The sequence below is a fragment of the Dichomitus squalens genome (assembly GCF_000275845.1).
Source record: "Dichomitus squalens LYAD-421 SS1 unplaced genomic scaffold DICSQscaffold_38, whole genome shotgun sequence".
In the NCBI taxonomy this organism is placed as follows: domain Eukaryota; kingdom Fungi; phylum Basidiomycota; class Agaricomycetes; order Polyporales; family Polyporaceae; genus Dichomitus; species Dichomitus squalens.
The window spans coordinates 176,792-194,030 of record NW_006766920.1 but is presented as its reverse complement, the minus strand read 5'-3'; the positions used below and the strand labels follow the sequence as shown (position 1 = coordinate 194,030).

The 17,239-nt window shown below is 53.2% G+C and overlaps 3 protein-coding genes across 3 annotated transcripts in view; 2 read left to right on the top strand and 1 right to left on the bottom strand.

Annotated features, from left to right (window-relative positions):
- Positions 1-1,545, top strand: part of DICSQDRAFT_182501 (P-loop containing nucleoside triphosphate hydrolase protein) — a gene marked incomplete at its 3' end in the record, with an annotated part of 7,000 nt that extends 5,455 nt beyond the window's left edge. Inside the window, exons 29-31 of the mRNA XM_007368684.1 lie at positions 417-502; positions 558-915; positions 969-1,545. Coding sequence (XP_007368746.1) covers positions 417-502; positions 558-915; positions 969-1,544 — 1,020 coding nt within the window. The remainder of the gene's footprint in view (positions 1-416; positions 503-557; positions 916-968) is intronic.
- Positions 1,546-4,527: 2,982 nt separating this feature from the next.
- DICSQDRAFT_172899 (uncharacterized protein) lies at positions 4,528-13,054 on the top strand (the record flags this gene model as incomplete). Its single annotated transcript, XM_007368683.1, has 36 exons — positions 4,528-4,762; positions 4,814-5,280; positions 5,335-5,651; positions 5,711-5,819; positions 5,872-5,907; positions 5,964-5,976; positions 6,032-6,134; positions 6,193-6,328; positions 6,379-6,395; positions 6,450-6,477; positions 6,526-6,581; positions 6,633-6,682; positions 6,734-6,749; positions 6,796-7,126; positions 7,184-7,412; positions 7,481-7,510; positions 7,571-7,712; positions 7,803-7,865; positions 7,921-7,964; positions 8,035-8,159; positions 8,213-8,460; positions 8,520-8,551; positions 8,612-8,681; positions 8,745-8,781; positions 8,830-8,973; positions 9,023-9,106; positions 9,160-9,716; positions 9,773-10,133; positions 10,253-10,854; positions 10,917-11,303; positions 11,357-11,613; positions 11,672-11,744; positions 11,797-11,816; positions 11,867-11,972; positions 12,030-12,746; positions 12,799-13,054. 36 exons carry the CDS (start codon positions 4,528-4,530, stop codon positions 13,052-13,054), a joined length of 6,498 nt encoding a protein of 2,165 aa, XP_007368745.1.
- A 2,550-nt stretch (positions 13,055-15,604) lies between these two features.
- DICSQDRAFT_66872 (uncharacterized protein) lies at positions 15,605-16,731 on the bottom strand (the record flags this gene model as incomplete). The annotated part of the gene is made up of 4 exons (XM_007368682.1): positions 15,605-15,937; positions 16,052-16,192; positions 16,269-16,477; positions 16,545-16,731. 4 exons carry the CDS (start codon positions 16,729-16,731, stop codon positions 15,605-15,607), a joined length of 870 nt encoding a protein of 289 aa, XP_007368744.1.
- Positions 16,732-17,239: the final 508 nt, after the last annotated feature.

Here is a 17,239-nt window from a genome sequence, read left to right as displayed (position 1 = left end):
CAAAGTCGTCCCGAAAGGAGGAATGGGCGAATGCGGCCCGCTCCCTATTCGTGAAGCGCCAATATTCCGAAGCAGTGGATGCATTCGAGCGCGCTGGTCTTGCTCAAGAGCGTCGGGTAGCACTTGCGTACCACCTCAGAGACTCAGCCCGCATGTCTCCTGTCAACGCACGTGGCAAGGAGCTGTCTCAGTCGGCCGCTTTCTCTAGGGCAGCTGAAGGCTTTGTAGCTGCCGCCCAAGGAGCAGGAGAGCCTGAGGACCAACGCACGTACTACCGCATCGCTGCAGAGTGCTATGTCAGATGCGGAGACAGCGGTAAGGCAGGCGCTGCGTACCGACATGCGGGAGAGTACACACTTTCTGCTCAGCACTTCCGCAAAGCAGGGATGTTCGACGACGCCGTTGAAGTTATCCAGGTCCACGAGACTGACGTTCGTCCTGACGTCGCTCAGAGTATTATCGACGTCTCAAAGCTGTACTATATCAAAGAGAACAAACTTGAGTCAGTCTCTCTCGCTCAGGACTGTACCGTGAAGCTCACAGTCGTGATACTCAAGGAAAGCAAGGGCTCTCTTTGAAGACGACGAAGAGGCCTTCGAGTATATGAACGATCGCGACCTCAATGCTCCACGTGCAACTCTTCATGAGGAGAGAGAGGAGTTCGACGACGCTGCCGAGTGCCACCTCCGCGAAGGCAACAACCTCAAGGCGATTGAGCTCTTCTTGCTAAACTATCAACGCCATCAGTCGTCCCACTCATTGTTAAGGGCGGCAACGTGCGTTCTCAACGGTCTATGGCTATATCTTGCTCTTTGGGCGCCCGAGGACAACTGGAACGACGAGACAATCATCATACTGTTGGAGCATGCTGAAGTCATTGCCCCAGAGCTTCAAGATGATGATTTGCGCAATGAGGTGAGCTGCTGAGCAGGTTTTCGGGACCTACAGTCTACTTACGCCAGTCGTAGATCGCCATGTTTCGTGCACTCTGGCAGAGTGATTTTGCCACTCTTGCCCATCTCGGCGAATTATTCCATGCTAGGCAAGAGCACCACCCGGCTGCCTTGTTGTGTCTGGACCATGTCTTCGCTCAAGACTTTGGTCTTGCTTCTGCCACATTATCGGAGATAGCGCTCTGTTTTCAGCGGTTCCTCATCTACGCCCGTTCTCTCTCCAGGTTCTCTTGTGATCCAAACCCATGCAGCAATCCTTACATCCAGAAGCTCTTCGCGTTCCGACGGCTCAACGACGACAGCGAGGAGCTATTCTTCCTACCAAAAGTCTCCTATCTCTACATCCCGGCTCAGAAAATCCTACGCGTCGAAGAGGACACTCCAAACTTTGAGATCCACATCTCTCGGTGGGAGCTCGAACGCCTCATCAGGGCGGCGCTTCGGGAGGTACTAAGGGACAAGGTCTGGAGCCAGAACGAGATGTGTCATACCATGCCTGGCTTGCGAACGTGTTTGCTCTTCGCCTCCACTCAGTCATGCCCAAGACGACAATGTTCACAACTCCATATCATGGAAGCACCCCAAGAAGCGGGTACAACATACAACCACCTGGTTCGCATCCATATCCTCCACATCATGATCTTCCACACCCTCTATGCCACGGAAATTGATTACGAGGACCTCGTTCATCAGCAGAGGTAAGTTCAGCTACCAGTTTCGATTCCTCTCGTCATAGCTGAGTATTCTAACCGACATAACGTCCTCAGAGCCTGGCTTCGACGATTGTATGAGGCTCTTTACCCCAATCACCACGCCATCGGCACCCTGCACGCGCTGTCTCTTGACGCAGTGCCGGAGTTGATTCATGGGCGACGCATCATTGCCGTCTGGTGCCAAGACTATCTCAATCGCCTGTCCCATGACAGAGGCGCTACTCACGTCTTCCTCGTGAACTTGATGCGGACGACTCGTCTTGCCATGCTATTTGACCGGCGCGTCGCCTCTGATAGCCTGCATCGCATCCCGTGTGCGATCCGCTACCGTGCCAACAGGCCCCTGCACCTATTGCGAAACGGGGGCTACTTCATCGTACACGATTTGCTTGCCGCCATGCAGTGTGGTCGCCCGGACGCACTGGACCGAGGCGTCCTCTTCCTGAAGTATGTCGCCCCTCGTTGCCCTTCACAGACTCGATATTGACGATCTGTTTAGCCATGTGCTCTACAACCGGTTGCGAGTCGATATTGGTGTTCTACTAGACTTCATGGACCACCTGTGTGGCTCTATGCTCATCGCGATCTACATGAACATGAGGGGAACCCTTCACGGCCTGACTCTGCCCAAAAGCTGGTTGACGCGTCTCGTACAGGACGTCGACCAGCTGTCGGCGATGCAGACTGATAGGTCTACGAAGTACGTGGCCGCGGGGTGCATGGGGCGGCTTCTCCGAGATGTGTACACCGGACAGAACGCTGGTAAGAGAGTCATGTGGGAATCCTGACATAAACAAAGCAGCATATTCACGCATCCTGAAACGACAGCTCACCTTCTGTTCGAAACTCACGACTTGTCCTCCCCGAAATTCAACAGGATCCGTGCTGTATTCTTTGTGAAGATGTGAGTATAGCACTTCGTACTTGGTTCTTGTTCCGAACTTACGATATGCTTGAACAGCTGTCAGAACCTCGTATACTGTAGGTCAACGGCGATCGTTCAATGCGTCAACGGTAATTGACCCGTGTCTTTTCCCTAGGGGGGTACAACTTGCCCATACAAGAGCTGCGTGAAGCCATTGAAGGGACCATCTCAGGGTTCAGAAACGTCGCAGGAGGTGTCATGAGTCCAGCAGTTTCTGCGTGCGTGCTACAATCAAGCGTCGCTTGTTGTAGCTTCTTAGAACAGTTTACAGGTACATTTACGCGAGGGACTGGCAAAGCCTTGCACGGACTACCCTCGACTCCATGGTTGGCACAACGTTGGACGAAGTTGTCCAGCTACAACATGTCTCTTCAGCCAGATCACAGGAGACATCGTCTAGGGTTCGGTTGGTGCCGTATACGAAGACCGAGGATATACTTCCACTCCTCGATGCCTCCCACATCGCGAAGCTGTCTTCGAGCCTGGTGGACAGTACGGAAGACAACACAGTTTCCACCCCTGAGGTGAAGCCTAGGGGTAGAGACCGTACGAAGGCAGCAGCAGATGATCGAGCAGAGCGGCCCGAAGCAGCGGACAGCGAGCAGATCGAGCCAATTCAGATTGAGTTCACCGAGCAGCAGATGGCGGCGACATCCATGATCACCAAAACGTACCGTGCATACGTGCGGCGGAAGGCTGCAGAGAAGGATCCATCGACGGAAATGCGTCGTCGCATCTACAAGGAGTTCCTCGCTAGGTCACCGACCATCGAATGGAGGGGCTCTCCCTACCGTTTTCTCTTCCTAGGAATGGTGCCGAATCTTTTCGCCGTCACGGAGTGTCTCAAAGACCACATGTATAGAGCAAAGGCTACCGCGAAGGAGAGCCTTCGCAACGCCCGTGATACGGACCTTGAGGGTGTGGACGCCGCCCTGGACAACACTTCGTGAGTAGAAGCGCTGATTTCGAGGACGTGATTCGATCGTTCACGTACCACAGGCGACTCTTCAAGGAAGCATGCCGTCTGCACAAGGCACTCGTACCTTCAGCGACAGTGCATAAGTCATGTGACGTGAAGAAGCTGCAAGAGCACGCTCGTGCCATTGAATCACTGATCAAGCACGTAGAGGACGCGACGACCGATGACTCTGGGACGACTTTCCTGTGGACGAAGGACTGGAGACTGCACAAGCTGACTTGCCACGCACTGGAGTAAGCGCCGCAGCTGGAGGACGCTGAGAACAGAGGATTCGCCGTCTGAGGATCTCCGCGGTACCGCATCTGGAGTCTAAAGTAGGATCCGCCATTCAGCGGTAGAGATGCATCGCCCACATAGTAGTACCGGCGGTAACGGCAGTCTGCCAGACTTTGCCAACTTGTCGATTCGTGTATGATTTCGTGTTTCGCGCGTTGTGATAGCATGTATCGTGGCTCCGTTCTAGTGGGGTATGGTAGAGAATCACAGATGGCTCTGAGATCGAGTGGAACGAGGCTTAAATGCCATATGCATCAGAGAGCCTGAGAGGAGTGACGAGTCTGAGAGGCATCGACTCATCGAGTATCGAGGGTCTAACCGTGGGAAAGTGTTCTTACATGGGATAACGCCCGCATATACAATTGACCGCAAGTTGCTTCTGACCGTCACCGGGACAGATCACCGCTCAAGCTCAGCTGCGATTGCCCTCGTAGCTTCCGATTTCACTGGAACTGCAGTAGACTTCTCGCGATAACCATCTACCGAAACGGTATCAATCGTCTCGAAACCAGGAGACCTATTCGCTGAGCCTCTTTGTGAAAAGGAGGCTTGATCCGCAACCAGCAAGACACTCATTAAACGTGTTCGGAAGATTATATTTCCGAGCGCGGTCATCTCGACTGCAGTTGACCGACGTCGAAGTACGACGTCGGAGACGGTTTCACGAGTTTCAAGTCCACTATGTTGGATCCTCCTTCGCCTACAAGGCTTAAGCCTCCCGCGGCGGGAGGTGTCTCTATCGTCGACGCCGTACCAGCGTTGTTCGACAGACAGCTGATAGACGATCAGGTAGCTGTAGAGGCCGTAATCAGTGCCACTGAGCGGCACCTCATAGACATAGACTCGCCCGGCGCTCTTGACGAAGCTCTTGCCCACCTCGAACGCTTACCGCATCTCCTCGAGTTTGTGCTATCCGGTAAGTTCTAATTCACGACAATTTGGAATGCTCTCATGCCCTCCATCTCAGCTGTGAACGACGAAGTCTTCCGATCACTTTCGGCAACCATCCTCCAACGTTTCTCCAAGACCAGCGAAGGGTTCTCGTCGTCTCTTGCTGCTAAGCTGCTCACGCGTCTGCCGCTCTTCTATCTCTTCTTACCAAGTTCCTCATCCCCTGACATTTCGCGGGAGGCCCTCACGGTATGTCGGCAACAGACTGAAGCTGCTATACGGGCTCTGGAAGCCCTCAGCCGGCTGCGTTTCGAAGCCGAAGAAGAACCGCCGCTGGCAGACGAACTCAGCGAATATGCGGACTTCCTATTCGCGGTCAAGCGCAAGGGTCAAAGCAAGCGGAAGCAGGCCAGACGCGCTCCACGCGCTCCCCCTGTCGACGTTAAAGCGATCACCAGCTATTGCGCAGAGATTCCGCAGACTCGAGCGGAAGTCGCACAGCTCTGCGAAAGCATCTTGAACGATCAAAGACGCTATCTAGGGGTCCGTCCTCATTATCTCATTCCTTTTCTCGCACTGATGGACAGCATAACCTAGACGTACTTGGAGTACCTTCGATTGCCCTCCGTTCAATCTGCTGCCAAACTTGCCTTTCTCCCTCCGCCTACTGACTTGTCCGACGCGTCAACAGTGCCTGATGTCCCAGAGATGGACAAGAACATTGTCCAAGTTGAAGAGGTCGAGGTGCCCCCTGCCTATCCCCTTGTCCAACCCATGAAAGCTGCGCTATACTTCGACAGTGCGGAAGGGTTCGGGGAATGGCGCATCCTCATCTCTACCCGCGCAGACAGGGTTTTGCGACATTGGCGGCGTCGGGACGCAAAGCTGTTTCAGATTTTCGTCAAGAAAATCAAGTGAGTGTTCGCCTTTCACTCACATAGGTGTACGTGCGCATGTGCTAAGCCGACCACAGGGAGCTGTCTAATGGTCACTTCTCGGATGACAACCAGAAGCGGCTGACTGGCTTGGACGTGGAGATCCCCATCTACGAAGCCAAGATGACAGGCGACACCCGCCTTGTCGTACGTACTGGAATCCACTCTGACAGAGCCGTGTATGCTCACTTGTAGGTAGTACCAAGTGGACTGCGTACCGGAGTTCGAGAGCGATGTAGGTTCACTTACATCTGAACAATACGTCACGTACTGAAGTATCCTCTTCATTAGGTTGAACGGCAAGGTCCGTAGATAGTGTACCAAATCGGATCCACACATCGGTGCTGATGTCGATACAGTCTTGAAGATTTTCGGCATCTACACCCATGCACAGCTCGACCGTCGTTTCTGGGATTGCATGGGCCGCCATCTCGAGCGAAAAGGAGCCGAGTACAAGAAAAGGTATGAGGTGCTTCTATCCCTCCATTAGAGCCATCGTTTGACGAGTGGACACCGACAGATGTACATTCCGCAATCCCCCGGTGAATCCTGGTGATATTGTCTTCACGCCGGCCTCTTGGCCTCCCCCGGCGGAGAATCCTGTGTATGAGCCTGTGTCTGCGATCGCCGACATGAGGAAGGAGGACTACGAAGAGGTCAGTCGCTCACGACGCCTGTCATTTGCATGTATTGATGCTAGCATTAGCTCCATTCGCTGCTCGTGTGCGTACCTATTATCAAGCACTGCTGGTTTGGATACTGAGGTCTGGTGTCTAGGTTGGAGAAGTTCGTCACATTTTCTCAGGTATGCTGCTATCATACGCTTGCCTTCCAGCGAATAACGCTTGTGCAGGCCCTTCTAAACAGTATAATCGCCGACAAAGAAGTGGCGCATGTTTTTGAGATCACGTACGTGTCCCCCAAACCCGTCTAGTCAACGTTGTGTAACATGTACTGTAGGCCCCAGGAAAAGAAGATCATCGAACACCCCTCCTCCTGTTATGTCCTCGGTATGGATGATGCTCATCTCAAATGCATAGTCGCTTACCTTGAACTTGCAGGCAGAAGCGGCACAGGGTACATATATTCTTACTATCCGCATGCATACTCTGACATCGTGCAGGAAAACGACCACGATGCTCTTTAAGATGCTCGGGATTGAACGCGCCTGGGAGATGCATCGGGACGCTATGCCGAAGCTCCGGCAGCTCTTCGTCACGCAGTCGCGCGTGCTCGCCGAGAAGGTCGAAGAGTACTTCGCGAAGCTACTCGAGTCGCTCGCGACGGCCGCACGATCCCCTGCTGAGCTGAAGAGCCTTGCGGCGCGCCAGAAGCAACAGCAAGAGCAGGGCCTCGTCGATCGCGACGAGGAGATTTGTTGGCGCGGAGACCTGCCGAAGCGTTATGGTGCGCTCAAGGAGGAGCATTTTCCGATGTTCCTAACGTATGACCACGTACGCCATGTTCTGCGGAAGCCCGGTTTGCGTTCACTTATATCGCCTCGTGGCTAGATCTGTCGACTTCTCGAAAGCGAATTCAGCCACATCGAACAGGATGTTCAGAAGAAGGCAGCAGTCTCCCGCGGAATACAAGATGCCTTCGAGGTGCACGAGCCAGGCGAACGCGACACAGCGCTATCAAACGACTACATGCAGCAGCGTCGCACCTCCTTCGTTTCTTACGGAACGTTCCTGGAAGAGTACTGGTTGCATTTTCCGCAGGCCTTGACTAAGGGTCTTGGTGCGTCATAAGAGATTGTCAAATACTTATGGTAATAGAAGTCCTTATTGTGCTGATCCCACTGGCAGATCCATCCCTTGTCTTCGGCGAGTTCATGGGTATGTCACGCTGGGGATCATCCTTCTTTTCAAGTAAGAATTTAACTCATGACTCGATAGGTGTCATCAAGGGATCTGAGCTGGCCCTAGAACGTCCTGAAGGGCATCTCTCCAAGGACATGTACCATGGCCTCAGTCACCGTACGCAAGGCACCTTCGCCAACCAACGTGAGACGGTCTACAAACTATATGAGGCGTACTTGTAAAAGAAGAAGGCGAGAGGGGACTACGACGCTGCGGACAGGTACAGAACCTGTGTCGACATGGTTTCACGTAGGCTGACCTGTCATAGGACACATGCCCTCATCACTTCATTATGCGCTAATGGCGTTCCAGGCGAGGAAATGGATTTCATGTAGGAATCATTTACCTTTTCTGCTTATCTGGGCGTACCTTACCGATGTCCGCAGCTACGTGGACGAGGCTCAAGATAACCTTCTCATCGATGCCCTTGGTGTGTGGTCATTTTGACTATCGTTTGCCTGTGTTCTATAATGATATCATCTGATATGTCATTTTTCAAGTCTTGAGAACGCTTTGTCGCAATCCACACGGTATGTTCTGGGCAGGAGATACCGCACAAACCATCTCAGTCGGCAGTGCCTTCCGGTTCAATGATTTGAAAGCATTCTTGTACCGAGTCGAAGAGGTGCGTGCATCGATGACAGTTGTCACTGGGTGCAGCTAGTGACTATCTTACAGGCAAACGCTGGTGAAAACGCAGAGAAGCGTACGCAACCAGAGTCCTTCCATCTTGCGGTCAATTACAGATCGCACGCTGGCATCGTCGATTGCGCCCACTCCGTCATCGAACTGATTACGCAATTCTGGCCGCACGCTATCGATGCTCTGGCTCCTGAACAGGGCATGATTCATGGGCTGAAACCGGTTTTCTTCAGCGGATGGGATCAGAATACAGTTCGATACGAGCAATTCCTATTCGGAGAAGCGTGAGTAGTAGAGACGTGAGGCAGACGCTGCGGATGACATTGAACATTTCAATGTCTAGGGGAAGTCATATTGAGTTCGGTGCTGAGCAGTGTACGTGGGCATAGAATCACAGCCATTGGCAGAAGGTTGCTGACCAACTATCCCATCCAGGTATCCTCGTTCGGGACGAAGCTGCTCGCGACAAATTGCGAGCCCAAGTGGGGGATATCGGGCTGATCATGTAGGTCGAGCCAGGTTTCTTCGAATGTGTGTCCGGGTGCTCATGTATGGTTCTTCCAATCAGGACATTGTACGAGAGCAAGGGCTTAGAGTTCAACGATGTACGGCAAGCATCAATATGGGGAGACCATGCTAAGCTATCTTATCAGGTCCTCCTTTATAACTTCTTTGAAGACTCTACTGTCGACCTCTCTCAGTGGCGAGTTGTCTTGAATGCCCTCCCTCAGGAACAGCGAGTGGATCACCCGGCACCCAGATTCGACGATGCGCGTCACAGTGGTGTCTGTCGCGAGGTTCGAGTATCACACTAGCACTATCCCTGATACTGAAGTGCTTTGACAGCTTAAGTTCTTGTATGTCGCTATCACCAGGGCACGCAAGAATCTCTGGATCGCCGATGGGTCTGAGAAAGCAGATCCAATGAGGGTCAGTGCTCTGCATGTCACCCTCCTTGATAGCGGCTGATTCGCTTGCATCAGATTGTCTGGACCAAGAAGGATCAGATACAAAATTGCACCCCAGGTACGGACGTTCCACGCCTTGCCATGTCGTCGACTGCGGAGGACTGGGCGAAGACGGCGCTATCCCTCTTCAACAACCGTCGTTACATGCAAGCTATGCACTGTTACGAGCGCGCTGGGCTTTCTCGGGAGAGAGCAGTGGCCAATGCGTACTACCTTCGAGAAGTCGCACGGACGAGGCCTGTCATCCGCGGAGATAATCAGTCTCAGACTCTCGCTTTCCTTGCCGCTGCCGAGGCGTTCATTGCGTCAGCACGAGAAGCGGTCACCGAGAAGAAAGCCTACTATCGAATTGCCGCACAGTGCTATGTCGACGGAGGCGAAGACTTCAAGGCGGCACAAGCGTACGCGCTAGCTGCAGAGTACACCCTTGCTGCTCAACACTACCGGAAGGCGGGCAAGTTCGAGGACGCAGTCGATATCATTAAGGTGCACAGAGCCGAGATGCAGGTAGAGGTGGTCGAGAGCATCGTAGATGTCTCAAGACTGTACTTCCTCCGGGAGAAACAAATCAAGTAAGTCAATTCCCGTCTGCTTGTTGAATGTCCGTGATTGGCCGACATTACTGCAGGAAGGCCATGGAGCTCTTTGACAATGACGACGAAGCACTTGAATACATGGACGACTACGGCCTTGACGTCGCTCGAGCACAATTCCTCGAAGACGTCGGGCGCTACGCAGAAGCTGCTGACGTCCATCTCAGCGAGGGCAACACACTTGAGGGTATTCGAGTCTTGACAATGGACAATAACAACGAAGCCTCGATGAAGCGCGCACTGGATTGCCTTCTAGATGGCCTTTGGCGCAGCCTCTCGTATGGAGTTCCCGTGAACGAGCTATCACTTAGGTCCAGTGGTGTCATCGGCAAACTACTGCGATACACGAATGCTCTGGGTAGGACGGACGCAGGTGATGAACTGCTCCGTGACGAGGTGATTGATACAAGCGCATCAGCCAGACTACCAGATATTGACGACACGCTTAAGATCTCTATGTTCAGAGCCATCGCAAAGCGTGATACAGAGCAACTGCTTGTCCTTGTGGCAAAAAGTTCGTTGCAAGAGCAAGTTCTGCTGCGGCGTTCCTATGTTTGGACCGCGTCTTCTCTGTGCCACTCAAGCTTCAGACCGCGACTCTTTCCGAAATTGCGACGAAGCTCGAGACATTCTACGTCTATGCGCGCTTGCTCCAGAGGCTGTGGTCTGTCAACAATCCTTGCGAAGACCCAGACATCCGCAAGGTGTTCGCACTCCAGCCTTCGACAGAAGATATGTTCCTATTGCCCAAGGGAACGCTCCTCGCAACCGAACACAATGATCGTCTTACCCCATCGGCACGCGAAATGGAACAGGGCACCTTAGTCCCTCGTTGGGAGCTCGAGAAGCTAGTCAAGCACGTTCTCAAAGTTCGCCTGTTGAAACGGGTGAAGGAAGAGAACGACATGTGCTACAGTTTGCGTCCTCTACAACCTTGCCTGACTCACGTTGTCTTCCGTCAATGCAACCGCGCTGATTGTCTTCGGGATCATGTTGAAACGGAACGCTACGACGCGACGTCCTACAACACCCGGATACGAACGCACATCTTGCAGATCCTCATATTTCAGACGCTCTACGCGATCGAAAATCATCACGAACATGCAAGGCATCAGCGGTAAGCGTGCATCCCAATGCAATACTGTAAGTGACGCTGATGGCAGCGCACTCATTCATCAGCTATTGGCTCCGCCGACTTTACGAAGTTCTCAACCCTCCGTACTATAAGCTAGGGTCCTCGCAACTCCTCTCTCCGGCGCTGATCCCAGAGTTTTCATTGGGCAGTCAAGTCATCAAAGTCTGGGTTCGCGATAATCTCTATGCTCTTGACCCGTACCGTCCCGCCAACGCATTCTTGACAAGTCTCTTGCAAGGCCTTCGTCTCGCCTTCAGATTCGATCCCGATGCTGCTTCGGAGTATGTGCACCGTATACCCGCTGTCGTATCCTACCGACCACCTACATTGATGCGGGGCGGCGACTCGGAAGGATACATGGTGCATTATCTGTTGGGTTCAATGCAGAATAGCGACGTCAAGGCACTGAGCAAGGGTGTCCTCTTCATGAAGTATGTCACTTCTTCACATGTCGTGCACCGCGGGCTAACAAGCCTCACCGCAGTCATGTCTTGGAGAAGAAGGTTCCCATCGACATCGGGGTGCTCTCCAACTTCATGGATCACCTTTGTGGCTCATTGCTCATTGCGTCACGGCTGCGCGCAACGGCAACTCTGCACGACCTGACACTCCCCAAGAGCTGGCTCCTGCGTCTCTCGCCCAACATTGAGGCACTGCGCATCAAGGACACTCAGTTGGTCAATATCTACCAGACGCAGATCACCCAGCTTCTGGAACCAATCTACACTGGACAAGATGCGGGTAAGAGGGCGATAAAATGAATAAACTGAAAAGTGAGCCAAGTTGACATGATTCATAGCATACCTTTTCTTCGAGGGACGCGATCTTTCTACCGTAAGCCACCAGATCAGGGCACTGTTCTTTGCTAGAATGTGAGCTTTCGATTCGTCACTTGCCATTTATAGTAACTAACATGATGACTAGCTGCCGGAATCTCTGTCTTTGTACGTAACTCCGTTGTCTCACTTATACCAGTTCTGACGATGCGATCTAGGGGGCTACAACACCCGCACGTCCGTGCACACAGTTCGCAACTCTATCTGGCAAGCAATTGCGGCTATACGTCGGCCGGGGAGAGTGTTCAACCCTATAGTCGAGGAGTAAGTCTCGTCATCTTGATGTTTCCGAGTCATATGGCTGGCCGCTGACGAAAGTAGGTATGTGGCTGCCAAGAGTTGGGACCAGCTTGCTCGTGTAGTCCGTCGCTCCGTCAAGGATTCTAATCTGGATGAAATGGTTCAACTCCACTACGGAGGGAAGCCTGTGGAGAGGAAGTCCCTCTTCAATGTCCGACGCATACTGTATGACCGGCTCGAGGACATACCTTGGCTCCTCAGAACAGATGGATCCGGCGCAGCCTCCATTGGATTGCGAGCGGACGCCCCTTCGTTCGTGCCCGCAGTCGCTGCCCGAAGTACGGTACAGCCTGAGGAAGAGGACCAAGAGGAACCCCCTGCAGAGGATGGTGAGAATGATGTCCCCGAGCAGGTGGTCGACGTCGAGCACGTTGCGCAAGCGATCGATGCAGATTATGCTACCGCTGCACCGACGGCCCCCACTGCCAAGGATATCGCTGCCGCGACAACCATCGCAGAGGCCTATCAGCGCTATATTGCGAAGAAACGCGTGAAGAGGAGGTCATCGGAGGAAACTCGACGGCGCATCTTCGCAACCTTCTCTGCGCAGGCGGGGAAGATGGACTGGCCGCACCGCTACTACCGCATGCTATTCCTGGACCCCATCCCTCATCTCTATATGGCTGTAGAGAGTCTGAAGAACCATCTCTACGAAGCACGAAACACGGCAAGGAAGCGTTTCGTGGTGGCGAAACATCTAGAACTAGAAAGCATGCAGTTGTCCCTCACTCAATTGACGTGAGTCCTTATCCACATCAATTCAATGCCGCAGCTATTGACAACCTTCTAGACGGTCGTTCAAAAATGCGCCGAAGTTGCATGAAGCCCTCTCCCCGGCATCTGAGCTTCATCAGACACGGGACTTGGAGAAGCTGAAGGCATATGCATCAGAGGCGGAGGCATTGATGCGAAGCCTGCCCATGGCAGCTACTCTCAGCTGGGAGAGCGATATGAAGATCGCTCTCCGTGGTATCGTAGAGGTTGCAAAAGCCCCCTTGAAGCAGCCGAAACCAGACTTGAATGCCGAAGGCCTGGATGAATATTAGGAGCACGGCCAATCGTTCTTGTATCCGGTTTCACCAGCATACTGGTGTCTCCTGTATTCGATTGTTGAGCGACGTTTGTGTCAATAGCATTGTACTTGAATTACAACATGTTCTCACATCAGTAGGACGCACGTAAGTCATGTCTTCACATCCCGCCACGGTAAGGTATGCTTGGGTAGTTCATGTCTCCAATACCCGTTCTCCCACACCTCGGCCACGCTATGGTCCTCAAACTCAAAGAGAGCCGGGGCATCCGCGTCCAGCTCACGAAACTCGAAGTCCGTCACCACAGCACCCATTGCGAATGCGAACGCCATCGACGACAGATGTGAGTGAGCTTCAGCGGAGAGAGCATGTCGACCGTAATTGTGTAGAAAAACGGGGTAATATCTGTGCTTGTCTTGCAATCTGAAACAACTGATAAGAAGATTTGGCGAAGAAGCTCAGTAGGTAACTTTGCTACAGCAGCTACAGAGTCGGCTGAGTCGACCAGATACTGAGCAGGGAGCTGCATGTCGCAAAGAATAGTAGGCCAGACTGTAAGAAGCGAGTCGACTGTAGTTATGGGATTGTAAGTACAATGAACGTGCAATTGGCCTGGGGACAAAGATGTCACTGGTTGTTTTGTGCACCGCTAGGGCGCGGATGAGTACAAACCTGAAAACGATGTGCGAGATAGCTGATGACGAGATCTCGCCAGTTATGTCCTGAAAGCCTAAGGGCAGTGCGGATTCAGTGGGAAGAGTCCTTTGGTCGCATTGGCGAAACGCGGTGGTAGTACGCAGAGAGGCGGCATGGGCGCCTTCACAACAGCGGAAAAACCGGCAATTACATAATGGCGCGCGCAAATATTGCGACTGAGAAAGCCTTGTGGTTCTCCCCGTACCCGTTAAGTTCCCAGCCGTCCCTCTGCCTGAATATCAACAAAGTACTACTCGGACATCATATGATCATGAAGTTCAGAACACTATCACTATCTGAGGACGTCAAAATCATGCGCACGTTGTGCTTGAGTTGGACCTTGTGACATCGAAATGTTGCATTCGCTGACAATACCTGTGACAGCACAGTTCTCAGTCATACTCCTCCGTCCAAGTCGGTTTGAAGTCCGCCAATGGTGCTTGGCTATACTTGCTCGTCGAGGCGACTCGTGCTTCCGCCATCCGGGGCTCCGCCCATTTTACGAGCGTCACCCATGAGCTGGGGCTCATCGCCTTCGACCTCACAAGTACAGTGATTAACGGCTCCTTGGGACACCATGGGTCCTTGGGACACTACCCGATTTGCCGCTCCCTTCCCAATGCACTGACCGAAAAATAATTCATATATCTATATATATCCTTGTACCTGTACTGCCCCTGAATTTCAGGTGATCAGACGGATTCATGAAGTCGCTACCCCGATTTTTGTAGAGGAAATCCTGAGAAAAGCAATTGTGTGACTGAATCAGGACAAGATCATGCATGCTTATGATGACTGATTCTCTTAAAATTCACTATGCATAAACATTGCACTGGAATCATGCTGTTCCCAGCGTTATGAGGTGATATTCGAAGGGAGGGCCTGGATACTCGTTTCAACGGTGGGACAAGTGGTCCCTCGCTCGTTGTGACGAGCGTTTAGATGTCAATTACCCATATCGGGCCTCGGCTAACGTCGGCTAGGAGCGTTCTCATCTCTACAAGGGAATTAAGCGCTTGTCCCAAGGACCCATGGAGGCGCGATAACGGAAATTTCACAACAGTTGCTTCGATCTGGTTCATACGCCCTTGGTTCATCCCCCAATTACAGGTGAACACACTCCATATGATGCTTTATATAACTACCTACTTCGATTTGAACAGAAGGGACAGGGATCAGCATAATACAGGGACCACGATTTGACTGTCCCAAGGACCCGTTAATCACTGTACTGGATCTGCAGCGGATCTTTCACGGCATCCTTCGCACTCGGAGTGCGACGGGCAAGAGAGAATCGCTGGGAGCAATTGGCTACTTTCTTGCCCCCCCGTGCGGCCTGCTTCTTATCAAGCTGTCTCCCGGCATGCATCAATGAACTTGCGACAACGAAGCTGTGGCGAATCCGAATTTGAGAGGTTCTGCAGAAGCTAGGCACAAGTCATCCCGAGCCGGGCTGCCGCGAGCGAAGGGGAGAAAGAATCGAGACTGCAAGTGCGTCGTCTTTGCAGTTGCTGACGCGTCAATCGACCTGGCGGACCCCCCCGTCTCGGAGCAGCGAATGGCGAGTCCAGGGATGTATTCGAGAGTGAGTTCTTGGTGAGGCAGATGAGGAAAGGGAGATTGATACATGGGCGGCGGGAATCGAGATGGAGACGGTGAAACGGATGTAACACGTCTACTTGGAACGGTGGACTGCGTTTGTAACGAAAATGGTTGATCTCAGCATCTGCGATGGTGCTTACAAGTTCTGAACTTTGAGTGCGTGTGATGCAGTGGCAACCTGGGACTGGCACCCCAGGGTGATTCCAGTGCCCGGTCTGAGAGTGACATCATACGTAAGCATTCCAGCACATACCAACCTACCTACAATCAACACGTCCTCATTCCCACCACCCCCACACAAATAGCCGCAATCGCCATTCCCAGCGAACAAGCCAGCACCAGCCTCACAGCCTCCTCCCCACTAGCCGGCGTCAACCTCCCCAACGCCGCCTCCCACCTCCCCGCCCTGGGCACCCGGTTTCCCAAGATCACCACAGTCCCGTCGCTCGGCGGCTCGGGCGCGGCGCCCTGCGCTTTCAAGCCCCTCTTCGCCTCCTCGCCCATTCTGGGCACGGCGTCCACCACATGTGCGGTGTCCAGTCCAGGCAAGCCGTCGATCGAGCGGAGGTTCCAGCCGGCCCACCACCACTTCATACTGCGCTTCGCGTACGCTCGTGTCGTGGCCCCAGCGTGCTCGCTGGGGTCGGAGATAGAGCGAGAGGAGAAGGAGAAGAATGCGGAGTACGGAGCGGAACCCGGGGAAGTGGGTGAGACGGGGAGTGCTTCGGGACCGTGCGGGCAGGCGGTGGGGTCGGCCGCGAAGTCCTCGTCGAGCTTCTCCATCTTCTCGGACCACGTGAGCAGAGCGGACCGATGGGACTTGAAGGTGTAGATTGGAACGGCGTACCCACAGGACTAGGTCATCGCGCAGCAAGGTGAGTCGCATCTTAGTATGTGTATGTGGACGCAAGGAGATTGTTGAAGAACGTACTGTGCCGACTTTGTGCACGTCCACGACGATCGCTGCGCGCGACCCTGTCATGCGTTTCTCCGAGGGAATGAGCTCCTCGTACTCCGGGGTGCCGAACTCGAACACCCTGCCCGTGCCCCAGATGCGCAAGATGCGCGCCGCGCCCTCCAACGCGCAGAACATGATCGTGATACGTTTGTTCTCCTTCAGGTGCGAGATAGTCTCGATGCCTGTGATAGTTGGCGTCAGACTAGGACGTTCCCGGAACGACACTGGGGGAGGAAGGAAGCAACATACCACTCCCACTGAGATCCTCGTACCACACCCTGCTCCTGCTCTCGACATGAAATGAGTCACGAACGCCCTTAGGAGAGACGTTGACGTGCCCGTCAGCGCTGAGGGGCGCGGTGGCGACGAAGAACATCTCTTGCTTCTTGATCCACGCAATGTGTGTCTCAGGGATCTCGTCGTAGAACTGGCCCATGGCTGTGCGGTGGTAAGACGCCGAGATGTGACGAGCAATGTTACTGTGGGAAATAAGTGAAGAGAGAGATGGGCAAACATCCACTGCGTGAAGCGCCATATTACGGTGGCGGGGAACATGCTGGGAATTTGCGTATTCCGCGCATATCACCCACGGATTCCCCAGTAAATCCCCCTTTGATGGGAATCTGGTGGGAACATGCACATTCTCTCCAGATTCCCTCAACATCCCCAACCGCTTGTGCAGATTTCTATTATAAGGGGGACTTGCCTGCCCAAAATTACTTATCCGTCCGCGATGACGTCGTCGTATGGTCCCATATCAACCTGCCATCGCGTCCACATCTTGACTTCGTACTTCTTGCATTCCCTCCGTATGCCTATCTTCCCCTTGGTACGTCCTGACCATTGACTCTCGGATGGCAGCTGATGTGTTAACATGCAGGTGTTCTCTCATAAATACATCTGCTGATCAGGGCAATAGTACGTCTCTAGTGTTGCGTGTGAAG